The 24,093-nt window shown below is 40.7% G+C and overlaps 1 protein-coding gene across 4 annotated transcripts in view; it reads right to left on the bottom strand.

Moving 5' to 3' along the window:
- EDRF1 (erythroid differentiation regulatory factor 1) overlaps positions 1–23,074 on the bottom strand; it is a gene marked incomplete at its 5' end in the record, with an annotated part of 35,843 nt that extends 12,769 nt beyond the window's left edge. For 2 of the 4 annotated variants that reach the window (XM_080912673.1, XM_080912672.1), the window contains 18 exons: positions 1,135–1,353; positions 2,590–2,790; positions 3,080–3,268; positions 5,853–6,003; positions 6,289–6,360; positions 8,116–8,376; positions 9,002–9,113; positions 9,529–9,637; positions 9,713–9,860; positions 13,117–13,228; positions 13,892–14,013; positions 14,267–14,368; positions 16,921–17,077; positions 17,306–17,430; positions 19,587–19,712; positions 20,271–20,337; positions 21,765–21,973; positions 22,964–23,074. In XM_080912673.1, coding sequence (XP_080768799.1) covers positions 1,135–1,353; positions 2,590–2,790; positions 3,080–3,268; positions 5,853–6,003; positions 6,289–6,360; positions 8,116–8,376; positions 9,002–9,113; positions 9,529–9,637; positions 9,713–9,860; positions 13,117–13,228; positions 13,892–14,013; positions 14,267–14,368; positions 16,921–17,077; positions 17,306–17,430; positions 19,587–19,712; positions 20,271–20,337; positions 21,765–21,973; positions 22,964–23,074 — 2,593 coding nt within the window. The remainder of the gene's footprint in view (positions 1–1,134; positions 1,354–2,589; positions 2,791–3,079; positions 3,269–5,852; positions 6,004–6,288; positions 6,361–8,115; positions 8,377–9,001; positions 9,114–9,528; positions 9,638–9,712; positions 9,861–13,116; positions 13,229–13,891; positions 14,014–14,266; positions 14,369–16,920; positions 17,078–17,305; positions 17,431–19,586; positions 19,713–20,270; positions 20,338–21,764; positions 21,974–22,963) is intronic. The other 2 variants (XM_080912675.1, XM_080912674.1) reach the window with 1 other exon arrangement.
- Between the last annotated feature and the right edge of the window lie 1,019 nt (positions 23,075–24,093).

Consider the following 24,093-nt stretch of genomic DNA (forward strand, 5'->3'; position numbering starts at 1 on the left):
ACCCTGATGTTGCCTTGACCTTGAACTTCCAGTATTCATAACTGGGAAATATAAATTCTAATATTTAAGTTACTGTCTGAGGTACTTAGTAGTCCCAGCAGACCAACACATTTAATCACAGCCATTCAAAACCAAGTAAAGACACCTGAACAAAAGGCTACTTTATAAAGTTTCAAACATACATCATGGTTCCAACTGAGTTTTAAGAGGCTATAGTTTCTGTTTTATATAGTTCTCCTGGATTCTTACTATACACCACATGCTCTCCCACCGACAAACTCCAGATGTCACTTAAGCACCCAGGTTCTCCCACCAACAATGAACTTTCTAGAGAACATCATTTGTATCCCCTGCTCCTGGCCAAGCATGGTTCACAACTTAGCAGGCATAAATGAGTTTAGTTTATCTGTGGCCCTCAGTTCCAGCTAGGCCCCGTCCCTTCTCATAGTACCCAGTCTCTTCACTAACAGCCCCTCTAATGGAGATACTTTTCAATGTGAGGGGCACCATCCCTTTACAGTCTCAGCACATTTATAATGAACTACTAAACTAGATCTTTCCACATGCACAGTGCACTGGTATCACAAATCAGTGTAGTCTGAGCCTCTCTGCTTCCTGAACTCCATGTAATGATCTCCTGCTACCCTCATCCCAGGATCTTGTGCTCTGCACACACATGGTCCAGAGCCTTCCCTTCCTTATATTTGCATCCTGGGGTCCTTTTCAGGAACTGCCTATGCAACTGTATCATCTTTCCCAAAGCCTTCAAATACCCTACAATTGGGACAGACAGCTTCCCCATCCACTGCACTGCATGTATTTTAGCACATTTCCCAGAGATCTACACTTATAGCAGATTTTTCAAGTGGAAGAGGAACTAGCTGCACATCCAGTACAGTATGTGGCACAAGGCTGGCTGTCCAAGCTGTTTCTGAATTGACTAAAGTATGGAAGATACTGGAAAGAATGAATCCCAAGAAGAAATAATGTTTTCTCTAGTTTTATTTCTTAAGAGTCTCAGCAGAGAATCTTGTAATTACACATCCTTAGGTGTCAGTTCTTTGCTCCACCCACAAACAGCACAACTGATTCTCCAGTACAACTGGGAATGAGAAGGCCATAGGAGACACTCACCTACTCGCTCACCCTGCAGTGCAGCAGCCTGATTCATGTAGAACACACCGATTTCGTTTCTAATGTTTCCCATTCTCTTCAACACTTGTACATAGTGTTCTGGATTCTGACTTTTTAAGTCACTAAACTGCAAGATTTCATTAGCTGCCTCATAACATTTACAACTAACTGAAAGTTGGCTCTCTAAGTCTGTAGACAGATCTGTTGCCCATGCAAATCCTAAAAAAAGAAAAAGAAAAATCAGGACAAGTGATGTGATGTTATGAACCCTTACTCCTTAATACCTATAAGTGCCTGACATTTTACATCAAAAGGAAAAGTGTAATACAGTACAAATATAGACTCCATTAATACAACCAAAATTGATTAAATGTCACTGAAGAATGTCTATTAATAAAATGGTATTTTCCTAGAATATTCATGTTTGATTAAAATAGTATTTTTCTATAAATACCAGCTATTTCTACCATTCAGATCTTTCCAAGCTACTTGTTCAGACTAAAGTTCTTTACTACAGTTAGGCAGCTTTGCTACTTGTTTTGTTTGGACTGGTGGGACTAGCTCTTGAAATAGAACACATGCCAAGCTTAAGCCAAAGATACCGAAGAGGCTGGTGATGTTAGACTCGCATGGCAGTACATCAGTCCCTGGGGGAAATGTGGTACTCCTGCTGTGACACCAATGTATGGGGGACATCACAAAGTATTTTAAGTGAAATAACTATGAAGAGAGAAATAAAATTTTTAAGAATTTTCCCACTGTGGTTATTAAAATAATTATTTTAGAAAGAGAAAGGGAAGAAAGGGTAAAAAATACTAGGAAATAATACATCTCTCACTTCTAGTATTCTAGTATTTGGTAATTGTAATAGACTGATACTTAAACCTTACTGGAGTGTGTTCACATGGCTGCTCTAAGCTGAGAAGCGTGCTCCAGTGGTTAAATCACTCTCTTTATTTAGAACAGATGATAAAAGCATATGGCTATACACTAACTTTCTCTTAGCTCCTTGGGCTCATTCATAAAGTATTTAACCCACTTTCACTAACCATTTTTTTTCTCCCCAAAACCCTGGCTTGCAAATTTGCTTAGATGCATACCCACAAAAATCTCATCAAGAATATTCAGACCTTAGTTAAAATATCTGAAAATTATTTGATACAAACACATAGGATCACACTCTTTGTTTTTGAGACATGGTTTCACTATGCATTCCTGGCTGTCCGGAACTCACTATGTAAAACAGGCTGGCCTCAACCTCAAAGATCTGCCTGCCTATCTCCCTTTGGTGGGATTAAAGGCATATACAACCACACTCAATGGTCAATTTTAAAACTTGAAAAAAAAGAATGGTATGAAACTCTTTAACCAAAAGGCTAATGTTCCTGACACTTTTGCAGCATACTTTCTAAGTTGAACGAGCTTAGAAAATGAACGAGGAAGATGTCGGCATACCCTGGCAGCTGGACTCTCTGTGGAGACTGTGGAGGATCTCTTGGTCTTCTTTTGTTTGGTAATTAAACTCCTCAAGGTGTGCTGCCCTGTTATTTGCATTTTGGGCCAGCATGAGCTGGATGTCACCACAGAGTGTCAGGTATTGAGAAAGAAACAGCAGCACTTCAGAAAGCATGTTGGTGCAGAGGCAGCAGTAAGTATCTGAACAATGGTGAGAGGAAGAGTCCACAAGGAAGTTACGTTAGAACTAATAAACATGTCAAATGTGAAATCTCTAAGCTGGGACAGCTACTGTCCACAGAAGGTGGCACAGGGCTTTACATACTTCACACCAAATTGTTACAACATTGCAAAAAATAAAATACAACATGCTGAAAGGTGCTGCTTTAAAATTGAACTTTTTAAGGAAGAGGAGGAGTCAAGGTTCACTATGACTCAATGTTTCCCTCCTTCCAGGGCCTTCTGGACATACTCAGTTATGGTGGCTTACCGTGGCTCTGTAGAGCTAGCTTAATGTATCTCAATGCTCTTCCATACTTCTGAAGACTCATGGCAGCATCCGACAAAATGTAGTAGGCCTTTGATGACTTGAGAATTAGCTGAAGTTTCATTTTATGTTGCCAAGAACCAGGGGTCATTCCAGACTGCCCAGAACAATTACCCTTCTGAAGGGAGCCCACTGTAAGAAAGAAATATTTTCTTTGAACTTAAGTCTCAATAGAAAATAAAAAAATAACCTGACCCAGCTGCTACTGGCAGGCTGAAATTGGTAAACTTGTGACAGGAGGAGAAGAAAGCAGCAGCATCGTGGCACCTTTGTGTGGGATTTCTAAGGTCTTCGGTCCCCCCACTGTCAGTCACTGTCACTTTCAACATGAGAGCGGCACCTGCCAGCTCTCTACAATTTCTGCATCACACTACCAAACAGTATTAAACAGTATATACACTGTAAAACAGAGCCTGTCCCCAGATATCAGACCAGCTTCTCTATTCACATGCTAAGCTGTTTCCCAGCATTCTTCTGGCTCATACCCACTACTGATCAGCCAAAGCCATTTCCTACCTATGGCCTGAGAAGATGCTTGCTCTTCCCTATTGCTCACTGTACTTTACCACTTTCTCTACCAAGAACACTGAAGTTGCCTGGTATACTGACTCCTATCTAACATCAGCATTCAAGAGTCTACATCTGAGGTCAGCTTGGGATAGAGAATGGCAACCTTGTCTCTAATGAAACCACAGCACAAAAACCAAATCCCACCAAGGTCCAGCCTCATTACTGTCTTCATTCTGTGAAATGACCATTTTTACACTAATTATGGTACCAGACACATAAAACAGTGACACAAAGGTAAAGGAGTACCTTGCTAATACACACTGCACCAGAATATTCTACACTAATAGGATCCAAATACTGTGAAATCAAGAACATGCCCAGCCCATGGTGTAACCCCCCCCCCACTATTTAATTAATGCCTCACACTTTTTCAAGGTACTTTGTTGCTATGACCTATGATGGCCTGGATCCTTTTCTTCTACTGCCATAAACATTGTCTGCATGTGAGACACTGTGAGAAGGTCTTGCTCACAACTGTGTGTACTGAGATCTGTTTAACACAGAACAGGATTGGGTCTGGTCTCTTGACATGGGACAGCAGTGGAGAGAATGTGGATGTAAATGAGACCGATAGCCCTTTCCTTTATTTCTTAACCGTTCTTGAATTTTGTGTGCACTGGTAGTTATTTTGTGAGGGTGTCAGATTCCTGAAACTCGAATTACAAACAGTTGTGAATAGCCATATGGATGATGGAAATTGAACCTGGAAGGGCAGTCAATGCTCTTAACCACTGAGCCATCTTTCAGCTCCATCCCCCCTTTTCTCACTCTATAGCCCAAGTTAAACTTGCAGCAATCCTGCCTTAGCCTCCCAAGTGACAGGACTACAACTGAGCCACCAAGCCCATACTGGAGCAGGGTTTTTCAACAGGGAAGAGAGACAAGAAAAGACTTTTTAGATAACAGTGAAGTCTTAGTGCAGTTCTCTGACTGCAGAATTAGCCTTGCACACAAAGAACACACATAAGTACTAGAGAAAGAAATCTATCCCCTCTGACCCTGACATCTCTACATGTGTATTACTTCAAAACAAACAAGCAAACAAACAACAACAACAGACTTTCAAATCACTAAAACAAAAAAGGCAAGAACTGGTAGATGGAGATGATGGCTCAGTGGCTGTTCTTCCAAAAGACTTGGGTTCTGTTCCCAGCACCCACATGGTGGCTCATGTCTGTAACTCCAGTTACAGAGGATCTAATGCCTTCTTCTGGTCCTTGTGGGCATTGCATACATGTGATAAGCTGACATGCATGCAAAACACTGTACACATCAAGTAAAAAAATGAGTAAAATCCCAAAAACAATAAGAACCTCAAACTGGAAGTGATTATCACAGTGTAAATGGGAAGAGACATACAACTCATACTAAGAAACAAGATTTGTATTTCCAAGTCCACAGTGTTTTTCTGAGAGGTAACCTTAAGGGACCCTCTAGAAATTTTAAGTTATTTCTAACTTATTCAACTACGGCACAATAGCAGCCATCTCTTGTAGGTGCTCATAATGTTCAAAGCTCTAAGCACATTATCCTATTAGTCCTTTATGTCTTCTTTTAAAAACTTTCTTATGTAGTTAAATGTAGGAGTACTCAGTCTATATGTTATACCTACATGCTAGAAGAGAGAGCATCAGATCCTTCATAGATCGTCATGAGCCACCATGTGGTTACTGGGAATTGAACTCAGAACCTCTGGAAGAGCAACCACCACTGAGACATCTCACCAGATCACCCTTTATATCTTCTAAGAGCCTCTACAGAAGCTGCTGTCAATGTCTCCAGTTTGAGAAAGAAAAGGCAGCTTAATTGAGTAGAGACCATGTCCTTCAGAGCCAGTGAGTGGTCTGGTTTTCTTTGTCAATTCTTTGCTTTTAAAAGACAACTCAAATTTTATAAGGGCACCAATTCCCTAAAACTCTGTTGGGCTTCCAAGGTTGACAACAGGCAGAAGCAGGTTCCTTAGGTTCTCACTAGAAAAGTGTACAAAATCTCAAAATTATCTTTCAAGGGAAGGTTTCCCTGACTTTTCATTTACATGAATTCCTTTTTCTGAATCACTTCTAGTAAGTAACTTGGCGCAAACCTTTCTGGCTACAGGGTAGTATGTTACTCTACAGAAGACATATGTACTTATCAGCCAACTTACTTTTGTCCAGGAACAAGGCCATCTGCTTCTCCAGCCCCTCAGGACCACCCCTTGTGGATTCATCTTCATATTTTAAGGGGATAGGAGTGCTGGGGTCAGCTGCTGGAAGGTCACTTTCTTTTTTGATGCTACTATCTACAGATTTTAAACCCTTTAAAGAGTAAAAACACAAAAACACACACCTTTATTCCCTTCTTAAAAAGAAAAACATTTGCTATATCCCATTCACTAATAGTTAACCAAAATCTAAACACAGCAGCATTTCTACCTAAGATATTTAGAACTACATGTGATCTGAAAGATTTGGTTTTTGCTTTAGATGAAGAAAATAAAGATCACAGCAGGGCATCATTCAGAACATTTAGACACCAGCAAACTTGTTCTACTTGCAAATAAGCACAGACTGCTGATCAATGAGAAGCAAACCTAGACTTACCTCCAATACATAGCTAAGTACGAGTCGACAGCGCTCTTCTGTGTCATGGCAAACGGGAAATGCACAACTAGGCTTCAGAGACAAACAACGACAAGTTATCAGCATGCGACCACTACAACAGACCAGCTCTCGTTTCCCAAAACTATTAAAACTTTGTAAAGCAGTAATTTAGAAATGTACTTTGTGTTGCAGTTGATGAGGTATCTAATACAAATGTTTAGTCAAATCTTGCTTAACAAAAGACTGTGTAGCCCAACACTTAAAAGTTCTACTAATTCTATTTTATAAAACCGAAAGTGCAAGAGCAGTAATACTTTAGAACATGCACACTAAAGCAAACAGATCAGCTTACCCTTTTATTAGTATGACAGTAGCACACAGACAGTCATACCATCAATTTAGTAGTAGGTTAACAAGTACCACCCATCACCCAGAGCCCCTCCCTTTCTGTAATTTATTTGCTTAATTAAGAAACAAAACCTGTTAACAGCCTTTAGCTACTAAGTGGCATTAAATGCAAGGGCATTTCAGTTTGCTGATTCTGGGGAAGCTGGAATCACTAGCTTTCACTGGAAAACCCACTTGGATGACCTTGAGTTTGTCAGAGGACAAAGTGAGTAAATGGAGATGAGGAACCCAAGAGTGCAAGCTCCTAAGTCATTGCACATAGTCCAGGCAAAGCTAAGACATGTTCCCAGGAAAATGACTATATTCTTCTGTGTGCCTCAGACAACAGTAAAGAGTGTTCTCTATAAAACCAGAGGATCTTAACACTTCATACCATCCTTAAGTTGTCCTGTGAATCCAGGACTGTTACAATGCAGTTTCCCCAGTATACCAAAGTGTAGTAATCACTGATTTAACTTGAAAAAATGTAGGGCTCAAGCTAAATGTAAACTAAATTTAAGCAGACAATGATGTAATGTGTAAGCACATTACTTGTCCTAGATGGAAGCTTACATTCTGGTGAAGAGAGAAAACATACAGTACAGGGTTATGAGGTACAGACAGGCTCTGAGAGAAATAAAGACAGTATGGTTTGGCCACAGTGATCAGGGATTCTGAAGAAAGAAGTGACACTATTTAGTCAAGACACAGGCCTAGAAAAAGGCAGCCATGAAAAATACATCAGAAAAAGCATGTGCTAAGCAGAAGCAACAGCACAGGACCTTCACTGACTCTGATGCTTTTCTTTATGAAAAAAATAAAGAGTGGGAGTGAGAAAAGCAGGTCAGAAAAACCAGACAGTGATTCAGGGTAAAAGAAAGGCAATGCTTTCAAATCCTGTACCTAAACCTAGGGAGGCAGTGTACAGGAAAGTCCACTGTTGCCAACAGATGGACAGTAGGGAGGAGTAGTGAAGCTCATGCTGAGACAGACCTAAAGAGGAGGAAGTTGCTGAGGTTCACCTGGCCTCAACCAAGGCAGACACAGACCACAGAAATAAGTCCTGGCAGCACAGTAGTAATTCACCAGTTTTCTCCACACAGACACCAAAGGGCCATCCCCTTCTCAACTCTGATTCTATGATCACTAAACAAACAGTAATTCACCAACAGCTCAAATACTAAACAGCAATGCCTGGGGAAAGAGAGACCAATGCTATATATTGGTTGCCAGAAAGGAAATCCCCTTCATAAAAAGTGAAATAGGGACTCCCAGTTAGCACATTAGTTCACCATGGCTCTACATAGCGTGGGTCAGTTACTCCAGGTAATTTTACTTCAGTGTTCATTCCTAAAGTCAAGTTTTAGAAGTCAAAAGTGAGTTATAAGAATGTCCTATTTTGCAAGGATAAGAACATAAATATGAATAAAGCTTGCTTACTCTGATCTGATGAATGGACTTGTATTTTTCTGGAACTGACAGTTCTCCAACAGACTTAATTATAGCTACTGCCTTGTTATCATCTGCTGGGTCGGAGCTGGTGCTGTAGGAGCCATTCTCATCACTGTCGGCCATCTCCTCCTCCTCCTCACTGTAGCTTTCATCTGAATTCTCATTTAAAGGGGAGTCTGAACTTTCTTCCTTCTTAGGCTCATCCAACTGGAAAAGCTCTGAAAGCATGTAGTTGGCTGAAGCAATAATCTTATATAAAAAAAAGAAGAAAGAAATACATGTAAAAACTGAAGCTGCTTCACCACACTGAAAAAGTCATCTTAGGGCAAGTCTAAAGATAAGTTGTTTTCACCATGATACTACAAAAAGGAAAGTTCCCAATCAAAGCTACAAATACCCTGGGTGTGCTCTGTAAAACCCAGACTGTTTTCTTCCTTCTAGAAATTAGGTGTACTCTGAGCCCTCCTTCTAATCCACTGCAAAAAAGCTTTCATGTGTAAAGTATCATCAGTAGCACTAACAAATTCTATCTCATCCCAAGGGAGTGTCTCTTTATAAACTGTGACTGTTAATCTTTAATAGGCAATTAACAGTTACTATATAACCTATGGTTCAAGGGAAAAATCTAAGAATGGAACTTGAGCCTTCCTTACTAACAAATCTCATTTCTGTAACAAATCTTTTAAAACTACCTGTGATAAAGCAAAGGAAAAATGCAACTCTACTAAGACCACATGAGTGCCTGACAATGAACAGAGCTGTCCTCAGCTACAAGCTGTCAGAGGAATACAGTATGGAGAAAGGATCTGACCAGGTTCCACTGCAACTATCAGCATTCCAGGACTGGGTGACTCATCGGACATGGAAATCTTACTTGAGGATGTCTGCTTTTGTCCAACAACTTAACACAGTTGAGAAGTAATGTTCTAATAGTTCCATAGTGTTTCTTGTTTTGATTTTTCTTCATCATCATGTTACAAGCAACCCTGAAAGAAAAGCATGTTAGTTTCACTAGCCACTTAGCTTCTCCTGCAGGATACAATGGAAGCTCATCCTGTATCCTTCACAAAGAAGCACCCAGTGCTGCATCTCAACCACCCACCATCAAAGAGCTTACACAGAAAAGCTGAACATTATTTAGTATGAAGAGTCTGTGTATTTCTCTGCCCAACACACTCCAACCCCCAAGTCAGCCCCACCCTAAAATAAATTCTGTAACTACATAAACATTAAAAAGTATTTAAAAGCTTTAGATAGTGGGACTATTTCCTTATCTTAAAACTTGTTTTCAGAAAGGGTCTGGCTACGTGGCCCAGGTGGGCCTGGAACTAGTGATATTTCTCCTGCAGCTTCCCAAGTGTCACCACCTTGAACTGACACCTGAGTTCTGTGAAGACTCACTTGTATAAGAGGATAGCCACTGGCATTGTGAATGGGTTCTGGTACTTGTCTTCAGTTTCTTCACACAAAGTTGTGAGGTCATAGAGCTTCACAATATCACTGCCACTTGCTGAAAAGAGAAACAATCTGCCTCATGCTACAGCCCTCACCCAAATCACTACTGTCCATCCAAGCATTAGCTTACCTTTAAAGAGCCAGTAGGTATGCCCTTCTTTGGTACAATTTGATTTAAGAAATGATAAAATATTTTGTGCAATGTCTTTTATAACTTTAGTAGAAAAATTAGAGTTCTCCAAATTGGGGATTTCTTCTGTCTTTATCATTTCATATTTCTGTAAAGCACAAATGAATGCAGTTTAGGAGACACTGAGGCAATAGCAATTTACTGTTAAAAACCAAATAGTCCTAAGTACAAATGCATGTAGCAAACAGTTAAAGCCAGTTTTTTCAATTTTTTTCCTGTTTCAAATGGCAAAGGGAGCTGAGGGTCTTCCCTTGCCCATAATGGGGATCACTAGTGTCATTTTCTAGGAGTGACCTCAGGAGAGACGCACTGCTCCTATCAGAGCATGGACAGACAACTTTTCTCCACCTGTTTGCAACCAGGAAGATAAATGAAGGTAAACTTTACCCATCAAGTGTTAAGACACACACACACACACACATTCTGGCCCCTTTCTTTCTCCAGACACGTGTCAGTGGGCTAAAGGGAGAAAGTCACTCCAGATGTTTTCCTTGGACCTGCAGAATTTTCCTTTGCAGGAATGGAGCACAGCGGGAAGTGACAAGAAGAAGAAAAATTGTATGGATCCTATTATTGATTTTATATATTTTTTTGTTTTGTTTTTTGTATTGCTGGGGATAATGCTAAAAACCTGTCACCTTAAGCAAGTATTCTGCTAAAACCCAGCCAACTATTACTACCTTCAAGGTACCTCCATATTTTCAAGTTTGTGTTCTGTGTAAACTGACCTAAACAGCTCTTAGGATGTTTTCTGATTTAAGACTAGACATTCCTAACATCAAACAAGGTGTGTCTCATCTTCTATTCTATAGTCCTCAATATGGTTATCTCCTTCTCCAGCATTTCCTTCTGTATGGGAACTCCACAATGTGTGACTTTATAAGTCTTTGGTGAGGAAACATTAGCACCTACACAGATCAAATGCCAACTTTTTCTCCAGTCCCAGTGTCTTAGGGTTTTTACTGCTGTGAACAGACACCACAACCAAAGCAACTTCTGTAAGAGCAACATTTAATTGGCGCTAGCTTACAGGTTCAGAGGTTCAGTCCATTATCATCAAGGCAGGAACATGGAAGAATTCAGGCAGGCATGGTACAGGAGTAGCTGAGAGTTCTACATCTTCATCTGAAGTCTGCTAGCAGAATACTGACTTCCAGGCAGCTAGGAATAGGGTATTAAAGCCCACAGTCACAGTGATACACCTACTTCAACAAGGCTACACCTCCTAAAAGTGCCACTCAATAGTGTTAAAAATCCAAAGTTCAAAGTCTCTTTTGAGATTTATCCAATCACTTAACTGTAATCCCCAAAGCAAGACAGGAAACCAGCTGGGCAAACTCCAAATTCTACATTTCCATAAGCAGTCTTCAGATCTCCAACTCCTTTTTTGTCTTTGTTAACTGCAACAAAGTTCTTTCTCCTGGGCTCGTTCCACACTCCCTGTTAGCAGCTTTCCTCAACAGATCTTACGGCTCTGGCATTTCAAACATCTTGGGGCCTCCAAGGCAAAACTTCAACATTACAGCTTCTTGTTCTAATGTCGGGGATCCACACATGATCTTCTGGACTCTTCCAAAGGGCTGGCGTCACTTCTCCAGCTCTGCCCTCTGTAGCACTCTAAGCTCAGGGTGACCCACACCATTGCCTCTACTGCTCTTGGTGATCATCCCATGGTACTACATCCCCAATACACTTGGATCTTCCGCTGCAACTACATTTCACCAATAAATAGCTTCTCATAGGCTCTCTTCATGGTGCCAAGTCTCAACTCCTTTGCATGACTCCTTCAATCCTGGGATATTAGTTGCAACTGAGGCTGTACTTCACCAATGGCCTTCCATGGCCTCTCACAGTGCAAAGCCCCAACTGTTCTTCATGACACCTTCAAAACCATTACCACCTGGGTGACTCTTACACATTATCAAGTACAGCTGCAGCATGAGCTACATACAACCTTGGCTATCTCTGGTCACAGCTCTTTGTGGTCCCAGAATACACTTTTCAGATTTCACTTCAGTGATGGTATCTTCTTAATCACCAGTAATTTCGTAGATCCAGCTAACCATTATCAATTGTCCCAGTTGATTTTCACTCTACAGCCAGAGCCATATGGCTGAAACTGCCATGTTCTGCTGCTTTTGGGGGCTAGAGCATGCCCCTCTTCCCTTATTCTACTACCAGCAGGTTCAGAGGTTCAGTCCATTATCAAGGCTAGAACATGGCAGAATCCAAGCAGGCATGGTACAGGAGTAACTGAGAGTTCTACATCTTCATCTGAAGTCTGCTAGCAGAATACTGACTTCCAGGCAGTTAGAAGTAGGGTATTAAAACATACACTCACAGTGACACATCCACTTCAATAAGGCCACAACTAATAGTGCCACTCCCAGATCCAAGCATATATAAACCACCACACCCAGCATCCATAGCAACTGCATCTTAAGAATACCGAGACACAAGAGCTGGAGAAATGGCTCAGTGGTTAAGAGCACTGACTGCTCTTCCAGAGGTCCTGAGATCAAATCACATGGTGGCTCTCAACCATCTGTAATGGAATCTGATGCCCTCTTCTGTGTCTGAAGATAGTGTACTCATATACAGAAATAAATTTAAAAAAAATTACTGAGACACTTTCTATGATTTCCTCATTCTGAAATGAATCAATACCCCCATCTCACTGAATTATATCATTGTCCTAGACCTGGGACTCTCCCTGCTCTTTCTCCATCCCCATCATTAATACTTTCCCTCTTTCTGCCCTCTGCCTGCTGTGAACACCTCACTATAGCTTTCTCTTAGGGTCATGGCCTAAGGGGTTCTCAAGCAATGCTGAAAATTAGAATTGTGTACAAAGTTTCTTGAAAAGAACGTCAGTTCCCTGGTCCTAGAACACAGGCATCCAAACACAGTTGTTTAGAAGTCTTTAGGTGATTCTGACATATAGCCCTGGAATAGGCTTGGTGATGAAAAGCACAATCTTGCCAGATGCAATTATTACTGTGGCATTTTCTTAAAGCTTTGTGTAGAAGGAGTAGCTGTTTGCAAAACAAAGAAATGTGTCCACTGTGCACTTATTTTGAGCTAATCACCATGGGTGCTTGATATTAACATTACAGGCTTCAGGCTTTATTTATGACCTTCTTAAAAAATTACTTATCATGATACCTCTGAAAATCTAAAATTCTGCTCTAACCAACTTACTCACAAAAACACTAAAATTTCAGTTTATTCATACCTATCTTCTGGGCCAAAACACAATTTCCTATTTAAAGCCTTAAAAATTGTGAAGTTCCCTCTGCACCATTCTACATTTGGAAGCTTAGAACTGTCACCCTGTGTCTTACCTGTACAATCCCGTTTACATGGAAGCACATCACAAGTTCTGGTACATTGCATATCAAGTTGTCCAACCAATAGTCAATTCCAGTTAACACATTAATTGGTTTGTTGTTATCCCTGAAAATACACATTTCTAGTGTTATTTAGCTTAATTAAAATGTCCCATAATGAATCATCTTAGAAGTATTTTCCCATGTAAATATCCTACTCTTCTCTCTCTAGACAGACTGCCACAGATACTTTCTGATCTGAAGATCCAGACACAGGAGCTCAATTGTTGTGTTATAATGTCTAAAATCTTTCCAAAAGCTTTGCATTTCTAACAGGCATTGCTAAGCTCTCAGCACAAACGGAATGATGTGACTGTGAGCCCCTTGCATGCTGCTCACACATCCCAAGGAACCATCGACCACATAAATGGTGATGCCCAAGTCAGAATTGACGTTGGTTAATGAGCAATGAACATTAAGAAAATATTCACAATTACTTTAGGGGAAGCTGGTCAACCACCTCAAGCAATTAAATAAACTCTCCTATTTTCAGTAGTTGTAGCCTCGACCAGAAGACGAGGCCAGTTCCACAGACATATGGTTTAGTCTTTCAATCAGGATCAGAATGAACACCTGATTACTGGGATTCAGCATCTGTTTTCTTTCTTACTGTAGCCATTCTCATTGGCAGGAGGAAGGAGAAAAAATTGGGAAAGAGGACAAACAGCCAGAGAAGAGCTAACGAGACATTTCACTTTAAAGGATGCTTGGGGGACATAAGGTGGTTTACCTGAGACGTAAGCTAACTGCTGGATATCTGCCTCCACCAAATATAGGCATGTTAGAACCAACTAGCATATGAATATCTTCAAAAGTCCACAGAATATTCCGGACAAAATCATTTTTAAGGCCCTTTAATTAAAAACAGGAAAGATTATAATTACAACAACAGATTGACAAATTTCCCCCACGATCCAAAGAAATACCAGGAAAGAAGAAGTAGAGACAAGGTTAATTCCCGAGAGCTGTAAGACAGAGAGATGTTTGTTTACAAAGCAATTTTGAAGACCAAGTGGAATTATTCCCTATCAGTTCCAACTGAGACTAGTTTTCAAATTAAGTGAACGGGGACCAGATGTCTTAGATGGGCACATGGAAAGCATACCTGACTGTTCTCCCCGTCATTGAACAAAGTAGTAAGGTTTTGCTCTTTGGGTGCTGAGGCCACATGCCCCACTATGCATGAGGGCTCAAGAGGCTCCCTGCCCTGTGGAAAGTGCAAGATAAGGAATGACTGTGATGCCAACACATCTTACAAGTGACTTATGCTTACAGAGTTATCACCCACACACCCCAATCTACCTGTATGAATTAGCCAGTACAATGCATGGTGCTCGTAAATCATGGGGTGTGGCTTGCTTTAGCTATGATTTCCCACAGCTGCTGCAAGCCAGTCATATTCTTATCTTAAATGAGGTGGATTTAAAGATCTTTCAAAGAATCAGTTTTCATTTCTTGGTTTTGGTAAGTTTGATTACCGCTCTCTGGAAGCCCAGCATATCTCTACTGAACTGAAACACACAGCACCCCAGCCACAGTTTAAAACAGCCTTCATCTCCACAGTCTGCAGTTGAGCATGTTTTATGTGAGCTTCACAGAATCCTAAACCTAGAGACTCAGAAAACTTTCCAAATAGTGTGAACACCTGTTGCCTGCCATGCACCTACTTTTGAAGCTTAATGTCTATTGAACATCATTCCCACCTCTGTCCGAAAAACCAAATAAACAAAACCAAACTACCAAAAACCCAAATGTTTTAAATGGTATTAAGTCCTTCTCAGTATAATCCAATGTCCTCCCATTTTTTAATATTAAAACTCTTTTTTATGAGATAGAGTCTCTCTTTGGACCCTGTATCTTTGTTTTCTACATGTATTCCAGAGTCTGGAATTTAGACAAATACCCACATTTTGAGTAAATACTGCCTACTACAGTTTTGCAGCCATTAGGCAGGTGTCACCAGGAAACACATTTTAAATATCAATGTTCTACCTTTGGCTTTGAGATGTATACATAGACATGCTACTGTGTTCACAAAACTATCTTAGCCTATCGACTTAGAGAAAGACAAAGGCTCCGTGGAGCTGCAGTTAAAACAGCTGCTCAGGGCTGGAGAGATGGCTCAGCGGTTAAGAGTACTGACTGCTCTTCCAGAGGTCCTGAGTTCAATTCCCAGAAACCACATGGTGGCTCACAACCATCTGTAATGAGATCTTATGCCCTCTTCTGGTGTGTCTGACGACAATGACAATGTACCCACATACATGAAATAAATAAACAAATCTTTAAAAAAAAAAAAAAAGTTTAAAACGGCTGCTCAGTGTGGGTGCTGGTATGGAATGAGACCCTCCAGTAACTGTTCTAGGAACTGTGACCTGAGTTTTAAGAAATCTTCAGGTTATAGATAATTACATGCAATAAAACACATAAAGTAATGAAAATAGAATGATATGCCTCTACTTCTTCCTGTAACCATTAAGTGACTTGCATATTAAGCACCTTTCTTTTATGTTTTCTTTTTGGGGAAAGAAAATTAAACCTAAAACACCTCAAATTTATTTGTGTACTTTTACGAAGTGTCTTCTCTACTTGAAACCTCTAAAATTAAAACCAAGTTAGTCAATTTTTTTTATAAAAGCAAGTTAAATGTGTTAATTTTTCACAAGTCTATTATCATGTGTAAAGTCTGAACCAATATGGCTGAATCATGTTCAGTACATGAAAAGACACAGCAAAACAAAAAAATAGTAATAATTTACCAAGTTAAAAGTTTTATTTCTTTGGGTTTTAGTGTATTTCCCTAAAAATAGAAATGCCACAAATTAGCATCTTTAGTGGTATTCATCCTATGGAAGACACTGTAAGTTAAAAACAAGTAACTAGATACTGGAGAGATGACTAAGAACACTGGCCCTCTTCCACAGAACTCTGGTTCAGTTCCCAGGAAGAACATGGCAGCTCCCAACCATCAGTTAACTCTAGTTCCAGGGGATCCAATACTCTTTGGTGGCCTCTGTAGGAGCCAGACATGCACATGGCACTACTCAGACGGGCAGGCAGGCAAACAACCATATATATAAGATAAAAATAAGACCTCAAAAATCAATATGTAAATAAGTAAGAAGCCAAGCAGATGAAACAAATGAGACAACAGTCTTTTCTTCACATGGGGGAGATGGCTGAGCAGTCAGGAGCACCTGCTGCTACTCTATAGGACCTAGGTTTGATTCCCAGCACTTGACAAGGAAGCTCACAACTGCCTGAAACTCTAGTTTCAGGGGATCTATCACACCAGGCATGCACGTGGTACACAGATCTGTGCATACAGGCAAAATGACCATATACATAAAATATTTTAAATCTTCATGTAATGTTAATGTGGGGCCAAATCTATTTTCCAGAGGAACATTATCCATTTTAGGTTGAACAATCTACACTACAGGCACACCTATCACCTCAATATATAACATGCACTGAGTTTACATACAGAGTTAAAAATACAGTTTACTGTTACATTCAATAGTATTCAATTTTAAGAGAAAAAAAAAATCAGTTGACTACTTTAAAATATTTCGTGTTATTTAGACCATTCATGTAAACTCCTGGAAATTCTACTATGGAAAACTAGATGCATTTTTTCCCCTAATTCTGAGATGAGACTGAGAAAATACTCCTCACTCTTCTTTATCACGTATTTTTTAAGTAAGGTTCTGTTTTCCTGAGTTAGTTCTCAAAATCAATATACAAGGACTAACAAACCTGACTGGAAGCACTTGGATCTTCTGAAACTGAAGAAGGCATTTCAAAGGGAGCAGGCCAGGAAGCCCCTTCAGACTCATGTGTCTGATCAGAACTAGATGATTCTTGCTGTTCTGCAGGAGATGGGACAGGCTGAGCAGCTCCATCACCATTGATGCTGGTCAATGAAAAATGGAGGGGAAAAAGTGATCACATTTATATTACAGTCTACCCATTCATATAAGCTAGATTCTATAACCAAGCATACATCTGGTGTATAAGAAACATAATAAAAATAAGTGTTAACAAAAGCAAAACTTGAATTGCTAACTTTACCCTATTCAAACTGTAAATTTTAGGACATAATCTGATTTTTTTTAAGATAAAAATAAACAGTAGTCAATACCTGTAGTACAAAAACTTGGAAAGAATAGCCTTCTGATACCAGTGCTCCTTGCTTTTCTTTTTCCTCTGCCACTTCTGATCGATCAGTCTTTGATAGAACTCTTTCAACCATGTCCAATCACCAGTCTGAACAACATGAGACATTACTGAACAAATATGCACACATGTAATGAGTATCAAAAACAGTGTGTTGGAGGCTCAGCCCACAGCCAATGGTGTTGCTAAAATATGGAGGAACCTCTAGGAGGTAGAGATTAATGGAAGGAAGTTAGGTCACTGGAGGTGTGCCTGTGAGGGGATACTGGGTTCCTGGTCCCTTCTTTGTCACCACCAGAAAAGCAGAATCTCACCCTAGTTCAAAGCAGTTGTGCTGTGAGAGGGTGGAACTTCTGAACCCACAGCAGAATAACCCTCATGTCCCTCATGTTCTCCTGGATGATTTGTCACTGTGAGGAGACACTGACACTCATTCAATGCTTTCATCTCAAAGGAAATATTCTTTAATTTCCTACAGACTGTTTCATAAGCATGCACTTATACTTTCTGTACCCAATTCATACCTCTTCTAAGAAGCTTCTACCTTTCTTTTCTAAGCCAGGCCTGGAGAGGAAATCCTTTCCTACAGTACCTTATTGGCTGCCTGAGGTAGGCCCTACTTTTGAATTTTATTAAAAGTATTTATGTCTCAATAATCAAACTGAACTAAGGAGCAAGGGCTGTGACTTATTCACTGTCACACCCCAAGATCTGTCAAAGTACACGAACACACACACAACACTGTGTTTTCCAAGGAAAAACTGTTTTTATTATCAATTTAATCACCTATAACGAATTTTTGTTATCAAACCACTAGAGAAGTTAGGACTGGTGGGCAAGTCTGTCATCCCAGCTACTGGAGGCTGAAGCAGGTGAATTACGAGTTCAAGACCCTCAGTGAACAACAAAGTGAGCTGGAGGACAGTCTGGGCAATTAGTAAGACCCTGTTTGGAGAGAGAGGTATTTGTAGGTATAGCTCAGTGGCAGAACACTCGTCTAATATGCATAAAGTCCTAGGTTCAAACAAAAACAACACTATGTAGGAATATTCTTTAAAAGGTAGCATAGACAGACAGAACCATCAACTACTTGTTAGCAGCCCATGAAGGTAAGCGTAAACATGAAGTAGACCTAGAGAAGTCAAAACTGTCCTTAACACCTGGAGGAAAACATCTGTTGACCAACAGCTTGAGAAGCTAAAACTCAACTAATATCACTTATAGAATAGCCTTTTAACATTATTTACATTTTGGCAAGCCATGTCTCCAGAGTATGTCTATAAAAGACATTAAAAGATTTTTCAAAAATCCAATTTGTTTCTTTAGTTTCACAGATTTAACAACCTTTTCTTTTAAAAATTGACTTCATCCTTTTCTTATAAGAGAATCCTGGTTTAAAAAAAAAAAAAAAATCAATAAAAAAAAGGAGGGGTAGGCTGGAGAGAGAGCTCAGTGGTTAAGAGCACTGACTGATCTTCCTGAGGACCTGGGTTTGGTTCCCAGTACCCATGTGGTGGCTCACAAATACCTGTACCCTAGGTACTAGGCATGTATGTAGTTCACAGATCTATTCCTCATCCACCTAAAAATAATAAAAATGTTCTTCTCTGTTCTTTTCTTTCTCTTTCCTTTATTTTATTTGTATAGCCCCAGCTGTCCGGGAACTCTCTACATATACCAGGCTGGCCTTGAACTCAGAGATTCACACTTCCTTCTGTCTCCTAAGCCTGAGGTTGGTTGCACACTACTAACCATGACCAGGTATTTTTCTTTAACAAAGCTTTTCACTATTTTAAATCTTTGAAGAAACAATTCATTTCTTTATTGCTGAAGTACTCAGCTACAATTCCAATTTGGCATTTAAAAAAATTGCGTAAGTATGAATATGTACATATGCACGTGCGTTTGATGGGCAGAGGTCGGATGAGGTTGCCAGGTGTCTTGCTCTATCACCATCTATCTTGCTGTACCCTAAGCTTGTTTGTTGTAATTCTCTATCTGGTTCCTGCCAAGCTAGCAAGCGCCAGCAATCCTATCTCCAGCTTCCCACAGTAATGGGTTACAGGGCTGCAGACTATGCTCTGTTTTCTATACAAGGTCTGTGAATGTGACCTGGGCCCTCATGTTTGCCCAGCAAGTGCTCTTAGCCCTATTTTGGCATTTCCTTAACACAAAATCATACTTTCATAGCTCCTTAATTAATAAGAAAAGTGCTTTTCTAAATGGTTTTTGCATAAATTAATTACCTGAGATGACCTCATAAAGAGTTCTTGAATATCCAGTTCATCTAATAAGAGGGTCCTTCCTATACGGTGGACAGCCATGCTTACATGGGACTTGCTGTAGGGAATCTTCAGGAGTTTTTTAATGTTCTTTAAAAAAAAAAAAATTAGAAAGGCCCCGTTAGTATGACCCAGAATCTTATGGATTTTAACTTCATTCAATTTGAGGCTTTAAGGTCACGCAAACTAGACTTTCCATAGGAATAATCTTATGGAAGACAGAGCTTTAAACTCTGAGTTACACCATCAATGGAAATGCAGTCTAACACTTTTATAATAGGATTCCTTTTTATAGGAATGAATGGAGGCATGCTGGTACTCGTCAAGGATCAACAGCTACTAGAATATCATTTTTAATTCTCAGTTGGTAATTTACACAAAATAACTTCCAACATAGTATGTTTCAATTACTGTTAAAATACAATTAATAATATTCATATTTTTTATCATCCTCACTGTTTTGAAATTATGTCCTCCTCTTAAAGGATAAAAAGTATTTTAAAAACACAGGCATTAAATCATCACATAACTTCGCCTTATTGAATTGCTGATAGCAAAATTGTAAAACAAAACATGGTTTAACACCACCCCCAGACCTACCACAGCCCAGCACTGCATATCCCAAAAGTCACACTGAATAGCACTCACTTCTGAGTCAGAGACGACATCCACGTCATTTCCCACCGAGTCAATGAAGTCATATGCCATGCCAAAGCTATGGGAGGAAGAGGCCGAAGGTGAAAAGTTGAACAGAGTCTAAGTCACACTGCTTTTTGGACATGCAGTTACATCTCACACTTGGAAATCAAGATGTATAGTGCCATCCGGCTGCCTACTTTTCATTCCTTCTTAGGTACACATAAAATAAGGCACATCTTAAAAATGCACCTTCAATTTTGTGAAACAGTAAGAACTGTGAAAAGCAATTAGTGTTAGCATAAACCCTTAACCTCTCTGATGTAAAATAGTTCAACATTTTATTTTTACATATGAAGAAAAACAAAATGAGAAAGATATATTATGATTAACATATATAAACATATATAACATCAATAAAAGAAAAAAAAATTACCTAAAACCAACTCAGCTATAAAGAGAAAATGAGAAACTGGTAAGTACCTAACTTATTTCAAGTCACCATGAGGTTTATCCATGCAATCTATAAACTTGAAAAACAACTGATATTACCATTTTCTCATTAGTAGGTGGCAGAGTTAGGGCATTTACCTAGGACTGCATAATGCATATGCTTGTATGATTTTCTATCTGCTCTTGGTAACAAGGTTAACCTTGATTCCTCATATGCAAACAGTTAATAGTGTCTACTTTAAAAGATGTTGAGAAAAATACAGGAGAAAAACAATCTAGCACAGTATTTATAAAGTCAACATAACTACTGAAATCAACTCACCACATTCAATATAATTAAGCCATTAAAAAAATAGTAGAAATATATGGTCATTTTCAGACTTTTCACAGTATCAAAAATGCTACAAAAAAGTTGTAAACAAAGATATTACCTTTTGAGGTATCAGGATAATCTGTAAACTACTAGCTCATAGGGTATTAATGCATTTGTGCCTTTTTCTATGTAAGTTATATGAAAACTTTTTAAGTCTAATCATTCAGGGGAAGGAAAAAAAAAAAAAAACCCCACAGTAATGGTCTACAAGAATATGGACACAGCATTAGACTCCCAAATTCTCTCAACTTTAAAAACCACCAATAGAATTTCCAGTGTGGGTCAATGGTATAGGTTATCCAGAATGTGGGGTTTTAAACCTCAAGTGTTTTCAAATACTCCATCATCATTTAACAAACACCACTGAAGGGCAAGCCAAGCAGTGGCTTATGTCTTGCTCCTCACATGCCACCCTATTTGCACATATCAAAGCATACAGAACAGGCTAAAACAGCTGATTAGCAGGTGACATGTATACTCGCTATGGTGACATACTGAAGCCTTGAAGAAAGCATGTAACTGCTATCTTCTTACTGTGCTGTGGACCTTCAATGACAACTATAGACTTTTATTAAAAATATCTGAGCGAGCTAATGTGCATCTCAAACTGAACTTTGAAGCAGCTTTAGAGCTTCAAGCAGGAGTTGGGAGGGAAAGAAACGCTGGCCATTAAAATTTACCTTGAAAACGGCTTGCTTTTCTTACTATTGCCAAGAATGGTAGTTCCTGCTGGCCCTAGTTTGGCACTCTCTCGTAGCCAGTTGGCAGGTGGGAGTTTCAAGTCTGTTTTTTCTTCGAGGCGTGCAAATGCTGTTCGAGGAGGAGCAGAAGAGTATTTCACCACAGCTCGGCTTTTCACTTCATTGCCTCCAAGAAACAAAGGTGATCCCTAATTAACAGATGGAAGGAAGCTTTAATGAACACTGCCAGGAATGACAAGCTCATCTTCATAAAAATAAAGCAAGAACCCACCAAATCAGGACTTGCACGGAGCCCCTGCTGCATGTCCGCTCTAACACTGTGTAAACAAACTTTAATTATGCTTACCCAGCTACTGTTCATGAAACTTAAAAAATGAAAAGGATCCATCAAGAAGCGGATAAAGGCCAACCAATTTGCTTTTTAAATATCTGGGCACAGTAGCTGCAAACACGTGCTTCCAGCACTGTGGAGGCAGACAAGAGCCAGTGCAAGGTCTAAGGCCAGCTTGACTGGTCTGCATAACCAGTTCCACATCAGACACAACTCAACGCAGTATGATGAGTCATATAAAATGTAGAACTGGAAACCAAGTATGCCCAATTGTGTCCTGTTAACTGCATGCAAAATGAGCAAGACCTCTGTACAGATGTAATGGAAAAATTTTAATGGAATATTTTAATGTGGCGTAAGTCAATTACAAAGTCATTTGTAGGGAGGATACTGGCTCGTGTTTATTTTACCAAGCATACAGCGGTCTGTAAGCCCATCCTAACACATTCTAAATCAGCTCCATAACCTGAGCATACTCCTGAGCATGCTCAAAGTCTGGATTCGACCCTTCTTCGAGAACCTTGTTAGGCTTTGCAAGCACTCTGTGCCTTTTAGGAATCCGTTCTGTCAAGATTTCGGCGAGGCAGTCCCTGGCACTGTCCCTCCTTCCTCTGCCTTCGGAGGGCTGTGGCACTTTCTATAGCCCGTCAATTAGCCCCGAGGGGGAAGCCAGGTGTTTTGCATTGCAAGCAAACACCTGTACATCCCGCGACAGGCACGCCTGGGGATTCCTTCTGTACTAGAGATGCCAAGGAGGCGTGGAAGAAAGTTCCAGAAGCTCTGCGATTTCTCTTCCAGGCCCACGCACCCCGAAATCCCCGCAGGTCGCCCCGCCGACGACTCTCACCTGTGCAGAAGGCTCCTCGGAATCCGTCTGGGATAGGAGGCTGAGCCCTCCTCGGGCGGCCGCCCCTGAAGGAGAAGCCTCGGCTCCTGCTTCCTTGGGGTCCCCCATCATTTCCGACCCTGGGGAGGCAACCAGACGCGCGAGCCCTGGAGTCGGTGACAGGAACGCGGGCCCAGAGTCGCAGGAGAACCTAAGAGCGAGAGCCTCGGACGCTCAGCAGCTCGCACTTCCGGCGACTGACAGGAAGAGCTCTAGGTAACGCGATCAAACCTCGCGAGATTTACTCAAAGACTCAGCCCGTCCTCTGGCTATAGCTCCTCCTTCGCGGCCCTTGAAGGAGCAGCCACACGCCGGCGCCTGTCACACCATTGGGGCGGCCACTTCTCGCGATAGGCGACTCCCAGGCTCCTCCCCCTCACTCGTGGCCGGTCTTTGTTGGCAAACAGTTATTTGAGTCAAACTCAGGGTGTTGGGGAGTAGGGAGGTGCTACCTCCGGGACTCGCGTAATCGAAGCCCGGTGGCGTCAAGGCTCCGCTTTCGGTGCTTCTCCGAGTTCACGCGCGGGGACCCTACGTGGGTCTTAGCACCTTCGAATCAATGGGGCTGGAGGGCCAAGAGCAGCCGCTCCAGTGCTCTGAACAGCCTGGAGAGAAAAGTCATCAGTCTGATTAATAGTTTTCTAGGCAGCGTCCTATGCAGCCCTAGATGGCCTCGAACTCGTCGTGCAGGGGAGAGCGACCTTGAACTTCGTAATCTGCCTCCCACTCCCGAATGCTGGGCTTTATGCCTGCCTGAGGGTGGAACCCAGGACTTCGTGTAGGCTAGGCAAGCCCTCGGAGCTACATTTCCACTCTGCACGTAATAACAAAGTGTGCCACATTCCTCATAAAATGTATTTTTGAGGTAAAAGGTTTTGTTTTATGACGAGGTATTAAGTTTTGAAGGAAATTTTTATATTTGAGTGTTTTGACTGCGTTGTGCATGCAGTGCCTGCAAAAGCCAGAAGAGGGCGTCAGATCTCCTAGAACTGAAGTTATGGCAGTTGGGAATTGTGGGGCTGTGGATGCTGAGCTCAAAACTGGGGGTCCTCCGCAAGAGCAGAAAGTGCTTCTCTAGCCCCGAGGTATTA

This window comes from Micromys minutus (assembly GCF_963924665.1).
Source record: "Micromys minutus genome assembly, chromosome: 2".
Classification (NCBI taxonomy): domain Eukaryota; kingdom Metazoa; phylum Chordata; class Mammalia; order Rodentia; family Muridae; genus Micromys; species Micromys minutus.